Here is an 18,387-nt window from a genome sequence, read left to right on the forward strand (position 1 = left end):
TGATGTATCCTCATTTCAGGTAATATTGAGCAGGTGTCTGTTGTTCTTTTTGATAAAAGCCCTGGGGGGAAAGACATGGATCACAATGATCTTTTTAGGAAGTCTCAAAGAAATTTTATAAACAGAAAGCCACTGAAGGCCAACAATTTAAAGTGGAACTTCCATAGTTTGATGCCCAAATTATCATTATGATCATATGAGGAAGAGTACATACCAAAACAGTCCCTACTAAAATGTTTTTAAAACAAGCACAGACGCAAAATTATACTGCATGTCACAAACAACCATTAGCCAATGGTCCTGTTCAAATGTGAACATTTTTATTAGCCAATTGGAGGGCACAAAAGAAACAAACCTTTTGCAAGAACACCTACAAAATGGAAAAAGTCCAGGTAGAAAACCAGGGGCATTATAGTGATTATTGTAACTATTATAATTATTGATATCTGACCTATTTAATAAGTATATCCATGAGATTTTGTTGTATTGGACATAAGAGGAGCTATATATAAAATGTGTTTTATAGGGAAGATAAAGGGGTAGGAAAAATAAGCATCCGCTTCTGACTACCCCTTTTCGAACATGTGTGACATTATTTCGTTGTTGATTCATTGTTTTTGTCCTGTTTTTATTTTTATGTTCGAAATAAAGTTTTCATTCATTCATTCATTATAGTAAAACCAATAAAATACCCCTCAATATACATTATCTTCTTACACTTATATAATTATTCTTATTTTAAAATGTATTTTAAATATGCATTTATATTTACAACTTTCTAATTATTTTGTTTTATTGAATGTAGAATTTATTTTGATAATTATTGTTAGCAAATTGTGAAGTACAGGTAGAAAAACACGGGCGAAAATATCGTAAAACTAATTAAAGAATTATCTTTCAAAGTCAAATTATCTTGTTACCCTGGCAGATAATTTTCTCATTTATTATCTCTTTTCATTTGGTTGAAAATGTATTTTCAATATGTATTCATACTTAAAAACTTCCATGTTTTTTTTTTATTCAAGATATACTGTATTTTTATAATTATGTTTCGCGAATTTGAGTTCCAAGTAGCAAATTGAGGGGGAATCATAGTAAAACTAATAAACCTTTTCAAGTTGAATTATCCTGTTAAACCGGGAGATAATATTCTCATATTTTATGTTATTTTTCTAATTTAAACATTTATTTTTAAGATGCGTTGATATTGAAAACTTCAAAATTACATTTTGTTTTAATTAATTTGGCATTCATTTCCATTCATTTTTTTCTTACTTTTATTTTGTACTTTTAGTACTTTTGTATCCTACTACAAAAATTAAAAATACTATTTAGAAAAAAAATGGGAATAAGGCCTAACAATAAATGTCAATCATTTTATGAGAAATACATGTTTAAAATGTAATAAAATTCGAAATAGATATGTTAAATTAGCAAAATTATTCGCAGTATAATATACTCGTATAATATAGTAATATTATTACACAACCTTGCATTATTTTTCATCTAAATGGAATTTAGCTTCATGTGATGAAAACATTCTCCCCCATTTCTAAATAATGTAAAATTAAGGTTTTTGTGCAAGTTAAGACTGCTGTAACAAGTGAGAAAAATGTTTCCTTTTACTTAGAAGAACAGAGATACCACCTGGGGAAAGGATGCTTGGATGGCAATGTTAGTAAAATCCATTCGTCCAGCAGCTTTTTAGATTGATGGAGTTTTTACAGATGTGCAAATTAGTCCTGTCATGCACTAACACGCACCCATATCATCAGAGATACAGTGCTGTAAAAAAGTAGTTGCCCCCTTCCTGATTTCTTGTTTTTTTTGCATATTTATCCCTCACCAAGGTTTCAGAACATTACACCAATTTTAATATCACACAGAGACCCAAATAAAAGCAAAATGTTGATTATTTTTATTAAGGAAAAAAATGATGCGCCTATCTGGCCCTATGTGAAAAAGTAATCAAAGACCACTGCTGTCACAAAACAGCACAAGAGTCATCTCAGATTTACCAAAAAGCATCTTGATTATCCTCAAGACTTTTGAAGAAATATTTTGCTGACTAATGAGTCAAAAATGTAACTTTTTGAAAGGTGTGCAGCCCGATACATCCGGTGTAAAAATGGCACAGTATTTGACAAAAAGAACATGATGCCTACAGTAAAGCGTGATGGTGGCAGTGTGATGGCCTAGGGCAGCTTTGCTGCCTCAGGACCAGGACAAATTGCAGTAGTTGAATAATAAATTCTGGTGTTTACCAGAAAATCCTAAAGTAGAACACCCAGTGATCAGTTTGTGCCCTTAAATTCAAGAGCTCTTGGGTGGGTCATATAGCAGAAAGATGATCTGAAGCACACCAGCAAGTCCGCTTCTGAATGGCTTGAAAAAATTTAAAAACCAAAGGTTCTGGGGTGGCCAAATCCGGATTTTAATCCAATTGAGATGCTTTGGTGTGACCTTAAACAGGCAGTTAATGCTAGAAAATCCCCCAATGTAGTGGATTTGAAACAATTTTGCAAAGAAGAGTGGGCCAAAATTCCTCCGAAGCATTGTGAAAGACACATTACCAATTATCGTAAACGTTTGATTAATGTTATCGCTGCCGAAGGTGGCCCAACTTACTATTAGATTCAGGTGGCATTTACTTTTTCACATAGTGCCGGATAGGTTTTCAAAACAGCATTTAGTATTTCTTTGGGTTGTCTATGTGTGATGTCAAAATTGGTTTGATGATATGAAACCTTTGTGAGTGATAAATATGCATACAAATCAGAAATCCAAAAGGGGGCAAAATCTTTTTATATAAACTAATCAAAGAATTTGTCCTGGCAAAGTGAAATAAGACTAACCACAGAAGCAGGGAACCTATTTAAAAACACCTTGGTAAGATATGACAAATACACAGCTCAATTCCTGGTAATTGAATTTGTACTGCGGAAAATGACTCAACAGAAGATGGACTACTCACAATGCTGATAAGAAACAAGTTGTTAAATCAAACATACCTCCCGTGACCCTTGCAGCTGCTGTTGCTTTGTTTTCTCTGTCCAGGCCAAATTCCTTTTGTTTTAGAGGTCACTGTCAAACTATATTCTTTTTTCCTCCTCCTCATCGTCTATCAGTACTACCATAACTTGCTCATTCTGTTAGCAACCCCCCTCTGGTCACTTCTTAAGGTGCCACCTATTCCTTGATCCCGTGCCCCACCCCTCAAGCCTCTGTTGTGACATCAATGCCTAATTCTTGTAATTGTATTTTATTATTTAGATAAATGTATTCTTCTTTTGTTCCTCAATTTTAAAAGTCAATTCATAGATCTATATTCTTCTCTGTGCATTACTTTGCTTATCTGTGTTTGAAATACACTGAAGTTAAACACTTCTCTTTCCCAATAATAAGAAAATTGTTAAATTGTCATCTACTATGGACTGATAATTTTGCTCATTTTAAGTCTATTTTTTGTTTTTTGATGTATTTTAAAATTATTTTTAGTCATTGCTATCTTACTATAATATCCCAAAATTCTTGCAGTTCAACACTTCAAAAAGTCTGGTTAAAATGATGGAAAAATGTAAAGCAATATAAGAAAATTAAATATCTATAAATCGTTTTTAATAAGAAATAATGACTGATAACATCCCGCCACCCTACTGAGGATTATCTGTGGATGGATGGACTGATAACATGTGTATTTTTGGGGTAAAATAGGGGAATATATATACATATATATATATATATATATATATATATATATATATATATATATATGTATATATATATATATATATATATATGTATATATGTATATATATATATATATATATATGTATATATATGTATATATTGCTGAAACTGTTTGGGTCTTTGGGGATTTGTGTGTGTTTTTTGGTACTTTTGCCCTTTATTTATTTTATTTGTTTTTGTATGTGTTTGTCTTGCTGTTGGTCACCCATCTCGAGGGATATGACCAGTGTAGATGGATGGATGGATAGATAAATGACTTCTTTTTCCATTCCCGACACCGCCATCGCTCGCCACGGAAAATCAACTTCTCATTCAGAGCGACCAGCTTCCTGCGTCCAGCAATCACCGGATCGTGGGCGCAACCCTTTCTGTTTCTTCCAATAAAACTTGTGAGAAACGCAACGCAAGTGGGTCCTGTTTCCGTTCTAGTCTTGACAGATCATACACTGCCCTTGATCACAATGATTAAAAAAATGAGTTGAAACTGCTGTTCACACTGATGCATGGAGCCAAAAATGTCTCATGTATTTATTAGAATGTCATATAAACTCCCACTTGCAATAGAATGTAATCAAAATTAATTACCACGAGTGAACATAGATAAGACCTCTTTTTTTCAGACCTTTTCACTACATTCCTCCCCACAGAGTTAATTACAGTGGATTACAATTAAATAACTTCATTGATTGCACAGGATCATCTAATGCATTTGTTCTTTTCTCCTTGCACAGATGGTATGCCCCCCTCCCTCCTTCAGTGGTGCACAACCTAAGCTCTTTTGGACACATAGTAGGCTTAATCAAAGCAACATTAGGTTGTGAGGTTGGGAATTTAATGTATTAAAGGGGGAATCAAGCCCAACATTCCCCCTTTTAAATGTCTTTACAGTAAAATGCATCATCATTTCTTGAGTGAAATTTGAATTCAATTGCATTTATCTTTTATCCACAATTATTTATACCCACAGAAAAAAACGGATCAGTCTCCCAGTGCCACAAGCCCTTAGTGTGGGGACCCTGGCTCTATATAGCCCTTAGTGACGGCTGTGATGGTATCAAGTGAGGTTTTGGAATTCTTATATGTGGTATGATTGTCTGTAAATAGTTTTAATATACGGTGTGTACTATGTTCCAATATAAAATAGTGTCTGAAACTCATTACAAAAAGTTACCGGACACCAGGGCAGACAACTGTGAAAAGTTGCCTGCCCAGCCATAAAGTTGCCTGCCCCATTTTTCACAACTTGAAACGCAATAAGACAACTAATCGCAAAAAAAAAACATTGTTGCAAAGTATTAAGGATTTATTATCAGAATATATAACAGAGCAACACTTTAAATTCAAGTTTATTATAAATCTAATTATAACATTCATTGCATGTATATGACATCGCTATTTTCCATCTGGCATCAGTATGTACCGGTACCTGTATTTACTCTTAATCAATGCAATGTCTGCGTTTCGTCGGCTGCTACAAGCCACGTGAACTTGTATTTCCACGATGCTTTTAATTTGTGATTACATTTTGTTGCGTCATAAATTTTGTTAGCTTCTTTTGAATCTTTCTCCTGGGGCTGAGGTTTTGGCTTGATTCCTAACCACTTCTCAATTTTTCTTGTGTTCTCTGTGCGTCTACTTTGGAAAATGATATGCAAATGCACGACCTTATAACGCTCGGGAAAGTCCGGAAGCACGAAGTTATTCAATGCAGGCTTCTGATTGGCTGCCGAGTATGCAAATTGCCAAACCAAGCGAAATTCCGAAATTTCCAAACTAAATGAAGATTTCGAAATCGGAATTGATTTGGAAAAAAATAAAAATGAAAGATTTTGTTTTTTCCTTGATAAAGTTGTTGTGTAAGTTGTAAGCCCGACGTAAAAGATGCACGCCCAGGACGTCCAGGCAGACGTTATTTCAAACACTGGTCAACACAGTTGAGGGGACGGGTGATCAGCTTTTTCCAGTCGGACCTTTTTTTCTTTCTCTTTTGGATAAAAATGCAAAAAATAAAATGTTAACAATAACAACACGTAATTACCGTGATTAATGATCAAATTAATCAACATTTATTGTTGATAAACAGTTCATGATTGAGTAACCATGTAAAAACCCCAAAAAAGGGGCAAAGCATTGAGTTTTTCTTAAGTAAATGCAAAATAATGTAAATTTCTAGAGTCCTCTATGAAAGCAGATTACTAATTTATTTTGTTAATTTGGACAGAGGAAGGGATAAAATGTTGCCTATTTTCCAACTTTTTCAGACTTACTACTAGTAACTGACTTGATAGTTTTTGTCTATTTTCTTTACTGTTAGATTGAAATAATGTCACATTTTCTGTCTTTCAAAAATATATATAAATATATATATTCATCCTGACATTCTTGTTATCTTATGTTTCACCTTTGAGTGTTTGTTATGTGTTTATCCTAGAGTGCCACGATCGATCTTGTTGTAAACTATGCTCACCACGTTGTTTTCAATGACATTAAAGACAATTTCATTTTTAATTCTAATCATAAATGTATATTTTTCATCATGACCAAGTGTATTAAGAATGCAAATTTTAATTAGCTTACACACACATGGAAAAAAATGCATGTTCAGGGCGCGACATCGTCTGGACTTTCATTCGTTTTAATGCAGGAAGCAGACCCCCTTGGGAAGCTCTGTGTTCAAATGGCCTTGAAAGTGGATGTAGCATGCCAGTCAACGGAGGAAGCAAAGAGACAGAATCTCGTATTCCGGTCAGGAAGTGGTGAAACGTGGGCAAGGCCATCTTTTAGGTCAACTGGGGAATTATCCCTTTAAATCCTTCATCATCACGAGCCAATGAGTTGAAAAACACAACTGCGGCATCCTGTTTGTCAGCCAGGCAGGTGAGGTTTTATTTTCGAGTTGGTGTTCAACACAGCTCTTATAGGTATAGTAAATACGACCTGATCATTATAAAGTAACATTTCTTCTAAATGTAAAGCTTTTATCAGGGTATTCTAGCATCCTCAATAAAAGGACAAGTAATTCCATGCTGGACTTTTTTCTACGGAGGTCAGGAAACAGACAGGTTTAGCAGACTCTCTTTGTTCAAAGTGTCCTTGAAACAGACGCCATGACAGCCAAACAGGAAGGGGCAAAAATGAACAATTCTGTACAGTGACTCACAAAATGATACAAAAGCCACCTTTTTATTTATTGGTTCAACTTGTTCACAATGTCTCCATTTAAAAGTAATAGATCTTTGAAACTACTCAATTTGCTTCTGGTGCTTTTGAGTTTGCAAAAAAAGCTATGGAATATTTTGTCTTTATGCGTTTGTTCTTTTAGACCAGAGATTTTAAACTCGATTTAGCTTTAGGTTGGATCGAGGCTTTATTTTTGGAGGCGGGCCAGATCACTAAAAGAATGTCTATTCTATAATTTTAGCTTTGTTTTTCAGTATTATGCGTTATCATTCAGACTACCATACATATTAATATCACGGATGTCAAGGTATGTTTTCTAAACACAATACTTTAATTCACAAACAATTGGGGAGAGGGGGGAATTAAATGTTTGGCATTAAATGGGTTAAAAAGTTTGATTTAACAGTTGAGTTTTTACACCTAAACCCACTCACAATGCCATACAGACGCTCCCCCACTTACAACCATTCTACTTACTTAAAATGGTAGATTCGAACATTTTTTTCGGTATGTTGAAGAATATCCGGACATTGCTGTAGGTTAGATTTTGTATTGCGTCCACCTTTTTCCGAGTACGGGACAGCACTGTTGTGCTTCTTTCTACTGCTACCAGTGTGTGGTGGCGCTGTTAGAGGTCACCCAGCATCCACCCCGAAGAAGAAATCCGGCTTCTACTTCCTAGTCCGTGCATAAACATACAGTACTGTACTGTATCTCAAACACTCCAAGAACTTTGGCGTTTTTGTTGTTTAATATCTCGTGCATCAATTAATTATGGTTGGTGTAAAGTGTAAAGAAGAGGCAAGCCATTTCTTTTGAAATGAAAGTGGAATAAGAAAGCTTGATGCGGTTGAGAAAATGGTCAGAAAGCTTTTTTTCGGCCACTTTTTACCACAGAGAAGGACCTCTTGAAGCGCATTTTCCAAAATTAAGATAAACTCAACTTTATTTATCTTTATACAGCATATTTATATTTATATACATATAGAGCTCTCTCCACCCCCTGTTCCATCCCAAACACCTTTGCTAAAGATGTATGAAAGCATCTATCCATCATCTGCATCGCTTATCCTCAGTAGGGTCGTAGGGGTGCTTGAGCCCATCTCAGCTGTCCTCGGGCAGTGGGCAGGGGACACCCTTAACTGGTGGCCAGCCAGTCGCACACAGAGGCAGACAACCCACTTGCAAATATAGGGACAATTTGAAACAGCCGGTTAACCTGATATCCATGTTTTTGGATTCTTTTCAAATCAACCGAAATATTTTTTTACAAACTCAATTATCCTATTCCGACATTTCAGAGTATCACGAAAAAGTGCACGAGTAGGCGGTAGGCCATTTTCATCAATATTAAAATGATAAAAGGCTTTCGATACTTCAGAGACAAACAACTCGCTCGCTCATTCACACCTAGGGACAATTTGGACCGGGCAATCAACCTGAAATGCATGTTTTTGGAATGGGAGGAAACTGGAGTGCCTGGAGGAAACCCACGCAAGCATGCGGAGAACATGCAAACTCCACACAGGAAGGTTAATTTTGTTTGAAATAGAATGCACTGGATTTTAATTTTATTTTTTAAATTTGACTTCTCTGATATTTATTTAGTTAAGCATGCCCTAGTCCAACTACACTATAGTCACCCAAACCAACTCTTGTTATGGTATTGTTTGGTTAATCTTGTCTATTATTAAAAAAATACAACTTTGAACTGCCGAAAAACTGCTGAGTACAAAACAATTAAATAATAAACGTTTTACCTTTTTATTTGTGTCTATTCATCACCTAATGTACATTACGTGGGGCTATGGATGGGTGTGTCTGCATAATCAGGGTGGGGGCTGAGTTTGGGAAATCCACATAACATGAGTGAGAGTGTGAATTTGAGAGTTAACCGCTGAAAGTGCTGCACATGTTTTGGAGGCCCAATCTGTGCAGTTTGGTTTCAGGATTATCTGGCAGCATTGGTAAGTGGTTTTGGTTAAATATTACGTCTCTCCTATATTTGATATCCGGTTTCCTACAGGTGACGATTTTTATTGTTGGAAATAGAAAATAGCAATACGTTAACCTTGTGCAAAAATGGCTTTGCTGATTTATTTATTTATTTATTTATTTATGCATGGGAGGTAGGAAGAACGAATGAGTAATTCACAATTTTATTAACCTTTATTATAATTTGCTTTATAATTTATTGTTGGCATGCGATAACAGAATTAACTACATGCATACCCAGTATGCGATAATGGCTGTACTGACGCGCTGTCGGGCCATTTTCACATACGATATTATTTCAAAATCCAATATTTTTTCATTAAACTACTACTTAAACTAGTTAATTTCCCATTTGTTATTTCCATAAATATATGGATGTACAGGTAAAAACCAGGTTGAATATTGTTTATAGAAACAACTGTAACATATGCTAATAATCTTAAAAGCGATCCATTTCTGTGTCTGTGTATCTTCTTTCAGTGACAACTTTACTTTTCCTGTCCATGCTGCAATCCAAAGTGATGCCGCTCAGAAAATAATCAAAAATTACAAAATGAGAACTATCCTGATTGCCTTCTACTGGTTAAGTCTTGGCCCACTCGGGGACGCTTTATCCTTTAATGGAGCGAAGGCAAAATCATCCAAGGAAGACATTTCTATGGACATCCCAAAAAAGGAGAAACACCTTCGAGTTAAACGAGGCTGGTTGTGGAATCAGTTCGTCCTGCAAGAAGAGTACACAGGCAGTGACTATCAGTACATTGGAAAGGTAAAAAAATGTTCTGATTTTATTGCTATGTACTAAAACTTCTTTGAACCTCATAGCTATGTTGTGTTATTTAAAAAATGGCATGGATAGTATAGAGGTGAGATCTTGGGCCCGGGCCTAAACCGGACCAGAACCCGGCCCACGAACCCGGGCTTAAAATGTCAATCATTAAGTCGGACAGGTCTGGCTTTTCTATCGCCCTTTTATTTTAATTTTTTTCCTCCTTCGAGGAGGATCTACACAGCATGCTCTTACTTTCACTCAAGTTAGCTAAATCAAATGCTTACCAAACTATCAGTTTAACTCAAAACCACTAAATCCAAATATATTATTATCCTCGGTTATGGTGAAAAAGACGCGCAGCTTCCTCCTTCAACCTCCCTCACGTCAGACGTCGTTTCTGCTTTTTGGCCAAACCTTTCACCATTCGCAGCTTGTAATCTGCATGAATTTGTTTTCTTTTTGGAGTCGTGTTCAGTTTTACTTTCTTTCGCTGCACGTCACCGAGATGGCCACTTGGGCGCCAAACTTCATTTGGGTGCTGTACTCGCAGTGCACACTTGATTTGAGGGATTCGACCCTAAATAAACCTTAAGCTGCGTATTTCAACCAAAATGCACAGTTTGGTGGCAAAGTACGCACGGCCGAAGTAAAGTTTCGTGTTTACTTTGACGCTGAATTAAATCTCCAGGTTTCTTTCGGGCTTGTTTATCAAATCAAGTTAATCTGTTGGGTTTGGTCGGGCTCAGGTATATATACCCGCGACTCGGGTCGGGTCAGGCTGAATTTTTTTAGACCCAATCTTACCTCTAACATATAGGCATTGTAATGTAATAAAAGTGAACAACTGAAAGGATTTTCTCATTATGTTTTTGTTCCCTCTTTAGCTTCAGTCAGATCGAGACAGTGGAGACGGGCTTGTCAGATACGTTCTCTCTGGTGAGGGCGCGGGCACCATCTTTATCATCGACGAGACTAGTGGCGACCTGCATGCCACGCGTCGCCTGGACCGGGAAAAAAAAGCCTTTTATATACTCAAAGCGACAGTCGTCAACAAAATTACTGGCAAAATCTTAGAACCAGAGACCAAATTCACCGTCAAACTCCACGATATCAATGATAACGAACCTCACTTCAGCAAGGAATTTTATACTGGAAGTGTACCTGAGTGGTCTGATATTGGTAAGGACCAATGCATCAATTGGTATTTTATCCCTCAGTCTTATACTAATGTGTAACTTCTGAATGTGTTTTAGGGACATCAGTCATCCGTGTAACAGCTACAGATGCGGATGATGACATGTATGGCAATAGTGCAAAACTGGTGTATAGTATCAGACAAGGACACCCGTATTTCTCTGTTGACCCCAATTCAGGTTTGTATTTCCATTTATGGAGGCTGCCCTGCCACCTATCAAAAATTGGCACTACACCAATTGTTTGGGTTTGGTCCTGGCCCACCAGTTGAGAATAGGAAACAGCAGAGAAAGCACAAAGCCATTATGGTCGCGTACCTTAGTGTATTCTAGTTCAACTTTTGCGTCCTCGGTGCATCACTGAATTTTGGCGATTCATTAGTTCTTCTGATTTCCACATACAGTATATCGTGAAATTTTGGCATCACCAATATACTTACGTCAATCTGAGAACTGCCCTCTGTTTCTTGGTCACTGATTGGAGTAATCCAAATGAATCATATACATGAATAGTAACAGACAAATAGCCTCTAATACAGTATTATTTAAGTCAAGTCATTTTTATTTGTACAGCCCTTAATCACAAGGAGTCGTAAAGGGCTGCAGAGACCACAGATTATTGCAAACTCCAGACTATTATTACACCATCCCCTGATCTAAAACCTACATGAGGACAATGAAAAAACCCTCAACATTTAAGTAGTATTTAACACATACACAGGCCGCACTACGATTTAAAAATAAAATGGGAGCAAATGGGAGTCTGGTTGTAGTTTGTTTAAGTATTGATTGCAAAATAAAACACAGGGATAAAACAGATTTTTTTTGGGGGCGATATGCAAAACAGGCTCTGAAAAGTCTTCTTCACTGTTGTGCTTTGCTTGATGATCCACTGATTGAGTCTTTTCTCCAACTTGGGACACAACGCCTTACTTCCACGGAAGCTCAGCTGCATTTTCTTAATGGTCTGAGTTCATTTTTTAGCTTTCTCTATGAAATGAAATGATCTGCATTTATATAGCGCTTTTCAAGTCAAGACTTCCCAAAGCGCTTTACAGTGTGCTTTACATTTCCCAATAGCGGCCGTGCGGCCATGCAAGGCGCTAACCTGCTTATTGGGGGCATTAGGGGTTCAGTGTCTTACCCAAGGACACTTCGACATGTAACTGCGATCTCTTGATCCCAAGACGAGCGCTCTACCTCCTGAGCTACTGCATCAATTCATTCATCTTAAATTCTCTTGTGGCTGCTCGATTTCCATGGTCTTCTGCGTAGCGTAGAAATCAACACAGCATGGCGGACGAAAAATCAGAAAGCATTCAATGAAGGGAAAATGAGGTTTTGGATTTAATTAATATTTTGGGAGGGGGGGCAGTCTGTTTAGCCTCTGATATCACAATAACTTTCAATTTGCAAGATAAGCTACGACGTTAGCATCCATGAGTACTTCCACAAAGCGTGTGATGTCACGTGACCTCTTCTGTACTTCTTTAAACAGGAGATGCTTAAAAGTAACAGGAGATCGCATACAAATCGTTTTTAGTTGGTAATATGATCTCACAAAAACATCGTATATTACCCAAAAATCGTAAAAGAGCACAAAGCTCTGCAGTGTGAACCTAGCCTTTTATACAAGCCCACACTTCACCCATTAGCGGTGACACCCAAACCGCCTTATGGAGTCCTCAGCTACGTCTGCCGCTTCACATCAAATACAGGGTGTACTGCACGATAGGGGGCGCCGCACGATTTTCAGAAAACCAGAGACTTTTATGGTCATGAAAATACAGCAATACAGGTGTTTATTGAACAGATTGACTGCAAAAATTGGGGGACTACGATACAATTAACCATTAAAACCCAGGTGGATTGCAGGATTTTGAATATGTACTAATTTGACCAAGAGCAGAACAAGATGTTCCCAGGATGGAGAGAAAAAAAAAGATTTTTTACTTTTGTAATAAGGAAAGACAAAGCTATTATAGAAAAAATAATTGCTGGATTTAAAATTGTCTAGGTGTGATCAGGACTGCTTTGGGTCCGGGTGACATGGACCGTGAGCAGAGAGAACACTATCAAGTGGTGATAGAAGCTAAAGACATGGCTGGACATCGAGGAGGACTCACCGGGACCACGGTCGTTAACATCACTCTCACTGATGTCAACGACAACCCACCACACTTCACTCAGAGTGAGACCATTATTTTGTGTTCGTTTGTATCGTTTTAAGAGTTACTGAAGTTTGAAGAATCCATTACGTTTTCTAATTTGTCGTCGAACTTGCTCGATTTGTTTCCCTTTCAATCAAAGGTCTATACCGGTTAAGAATTCCTGAATTGTCCAGACTCGGCACTGAAGTTGGGAGGATTAAAGCCACGGACAGAGACATCGGATCAAATGCAGCAATGCATTTCACCATCATTAGTGGAGATGCCATGGACATGTTTGATGTATTCACAGATAAAGAAACCCAGGAGGGCGTGATTACTGTCAGCAAGGTAGAGAACAACTTTGTACACAACTTTGGACTTTTATTTATTTATTTAAAAATTAATAGTGAATGATAGTCATAGTTAAATGTACCTGCATCTGAAAATATGTTGATTTCTATTGTGGGAATGTTTGAAAATTATTATTTTTTTCCATCCAGATCGATAACAGTATTAACTTGAGGTGTTGCTAATAGATACTGTACATAGTACCAATGAACTAGTTCCATTCATACTCTTACTAACCACATGGTAAAAGGTTAACAAATGTAAAGAATGAATGGATAAACAAAATACAGAGTAGTAGAGTATTAGAGCTTGTTATCAGAGCCAATATCAGCATATTATTTTAAGTATCTGTACTCGTGACTGTTACGACCAGTTTTGCATTAGGAAGTAGAAGATATACATTTTGAGGAAAGATATACAGTCTTTAATTTGATGCAATTTTTTCAAAATATTCTATGATGTTTGTCAGTATTTTTTCAGCCCCGTTTTTCACTCAGGAGGATTTAGTGGTATCGGTGTCTGCTACGGGTATTGTTAATGACTTAAAAGTTGTGTGGTACTGAACAGCTCTTATATAAACATTTCTATCCTTTGCATTTTTTGTTTGTGGGCGTAAAACTACCCATAACAATGCCAATGGACGGGAAATAATATTTTTAAACAAGGACAGGGATCACCAGCCTAATACCAATACCTGGTTACGGTTCTTAGTATAATTTGTCCCTCTGCAATACTCAAGTATAAAACACAATGAAATATTAATAATAATAATAATAATAAGAAGAAGAGCAGTCCATTACTATCTTAAACCCCTGGCAGAAATTATGGAATCACGCATGCCTGGATGCTTATAATTTTTATGGGTTTTTTTAAACGAAAGGCCGATCACAGATGTTTTATAACATTTTTCTCAAAATTGCCAACCTTAGAGGAACAATACCACATGTGATTTTTGTGAACAAAATATAAACATCCAGCATTTACCTTCTGTGTTATTTCAAGCCTTTAGACTATGAGAAGAAGCAGTCCTACACGGCAGAGGTCCAGGTCCAGAACACTCATGAAGACCCTCGCTTCATATACTCAAAATCCAGAGACATGGCCACCATTCGGATTGCTGTGGAGGACATGGACGAGCCACCGGTGTTTGACAAACAGCAATATCTAATAGAACTTCAGGAAGACGCTCCAGTGGGAACAGTCTTAGGTTTTGTCAGTGCTATGGACCCTGATTCAGCTCACAATCCAGTCAAGTAAGATAAAACGGTCTTTGAGAAACGCGACATACAGCATTTTTACTTGATACAAGCTTCAGTCTTCTGCCATTGACTATCTAGGTATTCAGTTGATCGCCGTACAGACATGGATCATCTGTTCGATGTTTATCCGGCAAACGGAACTTTATTCCTTCTGAAACATTTGGATAGAGAGAAGATTGCTTGGCATAATATTTCGGTCATTGCCACAGAGATCTGTAAGTATTTCATTGCTCACCATATGGCATATAAAATGCTACCTGTCATTTACTTTTGATGTGTCCTTAGAGAACAAACAGCTACCTGCCATTGCTTTCATATATTTGTCCATTTAAAATTAGCGATTGTCTTTATGGTCATTGATAACAACATAGTAAACATAGTACTACAAGTTTAGAGGAGGTACTCCAGGATAAACATGTAATAAAGACTTGAACAAAATAAAAAAGCATGATATGTATGCCTGGTGAAGCAGTCTTTCACTATAGTACGATAATTTTAATAAAGGCCTCACTAAATAAAGGTGTACAAACAAATAGTATTTACCCTTCACCCTGTTTGAAGCTTCTCTATTTTAATTTCAGATAACCCTAAACCGAGTAGCCCAGTTTCAGTCTACATAAAGGTACTGGATGTGAACGACAACGCTCCGACTTTTGCCTCAATGTATGAGAGCTTTGTCTGTGAGAAGACCAGGAAGGGTCAGGTACTTTAATGTTCTCAAGTCAAAAAAATAATGGGCGGGTAGAGGGATGGATTTATGGGACTCATTTATTAATCGGATTTATTTTCTTTTTTTTTTTTTAAATAATTTATTTATATTTTGCATTTAAGAACAAACAGACAGACCCAGACATGTAAAGAAAAAAAACACAAAAGAAAAAAAAACAGCTTTTGGGTGAAGTGCTTGTAAATGCTTGAAATTGTTACCATGTTTTTAGCAGTCTGACTCGATAGACAACAAATTAAATGAGGAAAAAAAAAAAACAAGTCTACTTAAAATTGACGCTGACATGCTTGCTCTGGTGGCTTCGCTTTGCCATTGCATTTCTTCTTTCCATGTGATTAACGGCAGCTGGCATTAATATTTAAGGGGAGGGTGCTTTTCTTGTTTCGTGGTGGATTTAATTATTGTGAGGAAACCACAAAATGAAAATGATTCACCAAGGTCACGCCCAGGGGGATTTCACTTTAAACAATTTGATATCCAAAGGAGAAAAGTGTCAGGATGACAAACGTGTTACACTGCAAAAAATAAATGATTTTACCATTGGTAGATAATATGGCCCACATGAAGTGAATTTCTGATTTTATTAAATATAACTCGTCTATATATGTTATCAAAGATAACTTGGGTGTATAAATACCAGTGGAACAACAATTTCATTTGAAACATGTTGTTTTGTCTTATTTTACTGCTTGTTTAATGTGTGATCTTTGTTTTATTTATTTCTCGTTGTCTCTAATAGCACATTCAAATAATAAGCGCTGTTGATGCAGATGAACCATCAAATGGGCATAAATTCTTCTTCAGTCTTGCACCAGAGGAAAGCAACTACTGTAATTTCACTGTTCAAGACAATGGAGGTAATCTTTTTTTTTATTAGCGTGTTAATAATGTCTGGCAAAACATGTTTTAGTTTGTACAGGTACTTGAAATCCTTGGAAATGCTTGAATTTTGGGTAAAGTGCTTGTAAATGCTTGAAATTGTTGTCGTGTTTCTCAGCAGTCTGACTCGATGGACTACCCATTAAATGATGACAAATAAAATAGGTCTGCTTAAAAATGGCACTGACATGCCTGCTTTGGTGGCTTTGCTTTGCCATTGCATTTCTTCTTTCCATGTGATTAACGGCAGCTGCCTTAAGTTTGTCCGATAAAGTGTCCAGGTGCCGTCCGAGAAAACAGTATGCTACACCTAAACAGGGCACTAAGAAATGTGTGTTAGTGCAAGGATTATGTATCAACTATGGACATTTATTATAAGCCAGGGAAAAAATGAAGGCAGAGTATCCGAATAGTAAAATGTAATGCGAAGAACTTACCGCAATTAAAATGTAAGCTACATAATACTGTTTTTTTACCTAATTCCTATATGGGGAGAGATTTGTCTCAGAAATATTTACACATGTACTGTTCAGATCCATAGATTTGTGATTTACCCAAGAATTATATTATGGGTAAGAAACAAATGAACAGGGTTGGGTAGGGTTACTTTAACTGGATTACTTTCAATTACTTTTGGATTACTCCAATACCAAATATGCTGATAAAAGACAAAAGAAACTAAATATGAATTAAATTACGACTCACAACAAGTGGTAAGCTTTCTCTCCTGGCTTTGATCTCTTTGATATCCGGCAAAACGAACATAAAATGCGACAGAAACAAAATGAAAATAAATCCAAACAGCTTGCCAACATCATTTTTGCCCTTCCATGTATTCCGTTACTGCAAATGAAATAATACAATAACGAAAAGAAAAAGAGAGATAAAAGAGTAAATGTTACATTTTTATATAGACACATTGACACTGAAAAACACAGAAAATATAATTAAAATCATTCTGCAAAAAAAAAAGATAAAATACAAAACAAGACAGTCAACTCACTTGCTCATTCACACTTAGGGACTATTTTTGGGAGAAACCAGGGGTGCAAACACAGGGGAGAACATGCAAACTCCACCTAGGAACGCTGGTAGCTGGATTCAAACCCATGACCTCAAAACTGTGCCACGGATATCCTAACCACTTATCCGCCGTGCCGCCCAACGTAACATATTAAGAGTTATTTTGATAACTCTCGCATAAAGAACATACTAAACTATCAGTTTCACTCCAAATCACTAAATCCAATGCCATCTTCATCCCTAGTGGTAGACGATGCACCGCTTCCACATTCCGCCTCTACGTCACTTACCACATACTGTACTGTTTTCGGATGCATATTTCACTACTTGTAATCTGCCGAATACGATTTTCTTGTCGCTGCCATTTTGTTCAGCTTTCTCAGTTTTTTGGATAAATTACCAGTGTTGTGCGGAAAGATGCCCCCCCCCCATACAACAAGGCAAGGTAGAAGATATCAACACAGGCCACAAACGCTCTCTTGCAGTTTAGTGTGTAAATAACATGTGAAATGATATATAGACGTTGCCCGACTCACAAACGATCGTTCGTAAGTTTAATTTGTTCGTAAGGTTCTTAAGTGCTACATTTTGTATGTTTAAAGTTCATATAAGTATGTTTAAGGCTTGTATAAGTAACCTGTATAGTTTTGTACTAAAAAAAGAAACATTTCATAAAGTAATATTCTCTATAAAGATAAATAAAGTTGAGTTTAACTTACTTTTGGAAGATGTGCTTCAAGAGGTCCTCCTACGTGGTAAAAAGTGGCAAAAAAAAAAAGCATTCCAACAATTTTCTCAACCGCATCAAGCTTTCTTATTCCACCTTAAGAAAGTGCTCGGCTCTTCTTTACACTTTACACAAACCATGTTAAATGGATGCACAATATATTAAATTAAAAAAATGTCAATGTTTTTAACGCGCTGGAGATAGTGAAAGCGTAGAATGTGAGGTGCGCTTGAATTATGTCAGTAGATCGACGAATGTCGCGAGAGTTACTTCCGGGTGGATGCTGGGTGACCTCTCACAGCGCCACACACTGGTAGTGGCAGAAAAAAGCACTACAATAGTGTCCTGAAAAATACATAATTTAACATACAGCAATGTCCAGAT

General features: G+C 36.7%; 1 protein-coding gene across 1 annotated transcript in view; it reads left to right on the forward strand.

The window, feature by feature from the left end:
- The window catches only part of LOC148376405 (cadherin-6-like), a 65,474-nt gene that overhangs the window by 44,412 nt on the left and 2,675 nt on the right, over positions 1 to 18,387 (forward strand). Inside the window, exons 2-10 of the mRNA XM_088346838.1 lie at positions 9,406 to 9,694; positions 10,582 to 10,876; positions 10,951 to 11,070; positions 12,908 to 13,081; positions 13,201 to 13,388; positions 14,391 to 14,641; positions 14,726 to 14,862; positions 15,229 to 15,350; positions 16,114 to 16,231. Coding sequence (XP_088202964.1) covers positions 9,406 to 9,694; positions 10,582 to 10,876; positions 10,951 to 11,070; positions 12,908 to 13,081; positions 13,201 to 13,388; positions 14,391 to 14,641; positions 14,726 to 14,862; positions 15,229 to 15,350; positions 16,114 to 16,231 — 1,694 coding nt within the window. The remainder of the gene's footprint in view (positions 1 to 9,405; positions 9,695 to 10,581; positions 10,877 to 10,950; positions 11,071 to 12,907; positions 13,082 to 13,200; positions 13,389 to 14,390; positions 14,642 to 14,725; positions 14,863 to 15,228; positions 15,351 to 16,113; positions 16,232 to 18,387) is intronic.

Source organism: Urocampus carinirostris, chromosome 1 (genome assembly GCF_059441175.1).
Source record: "Urocampus carinirostris isolate Australia breed hairy pipefish chromosome 1, RoL_Ucar_1.0, whole genome shotgun sequence".
Lineage (NCBI taxonomy): Eukaryota > Metazoa > Chordata > Actinopteri > Syngnathiformes > Syngnathidae > Urocampus > Urocampus carinirostris.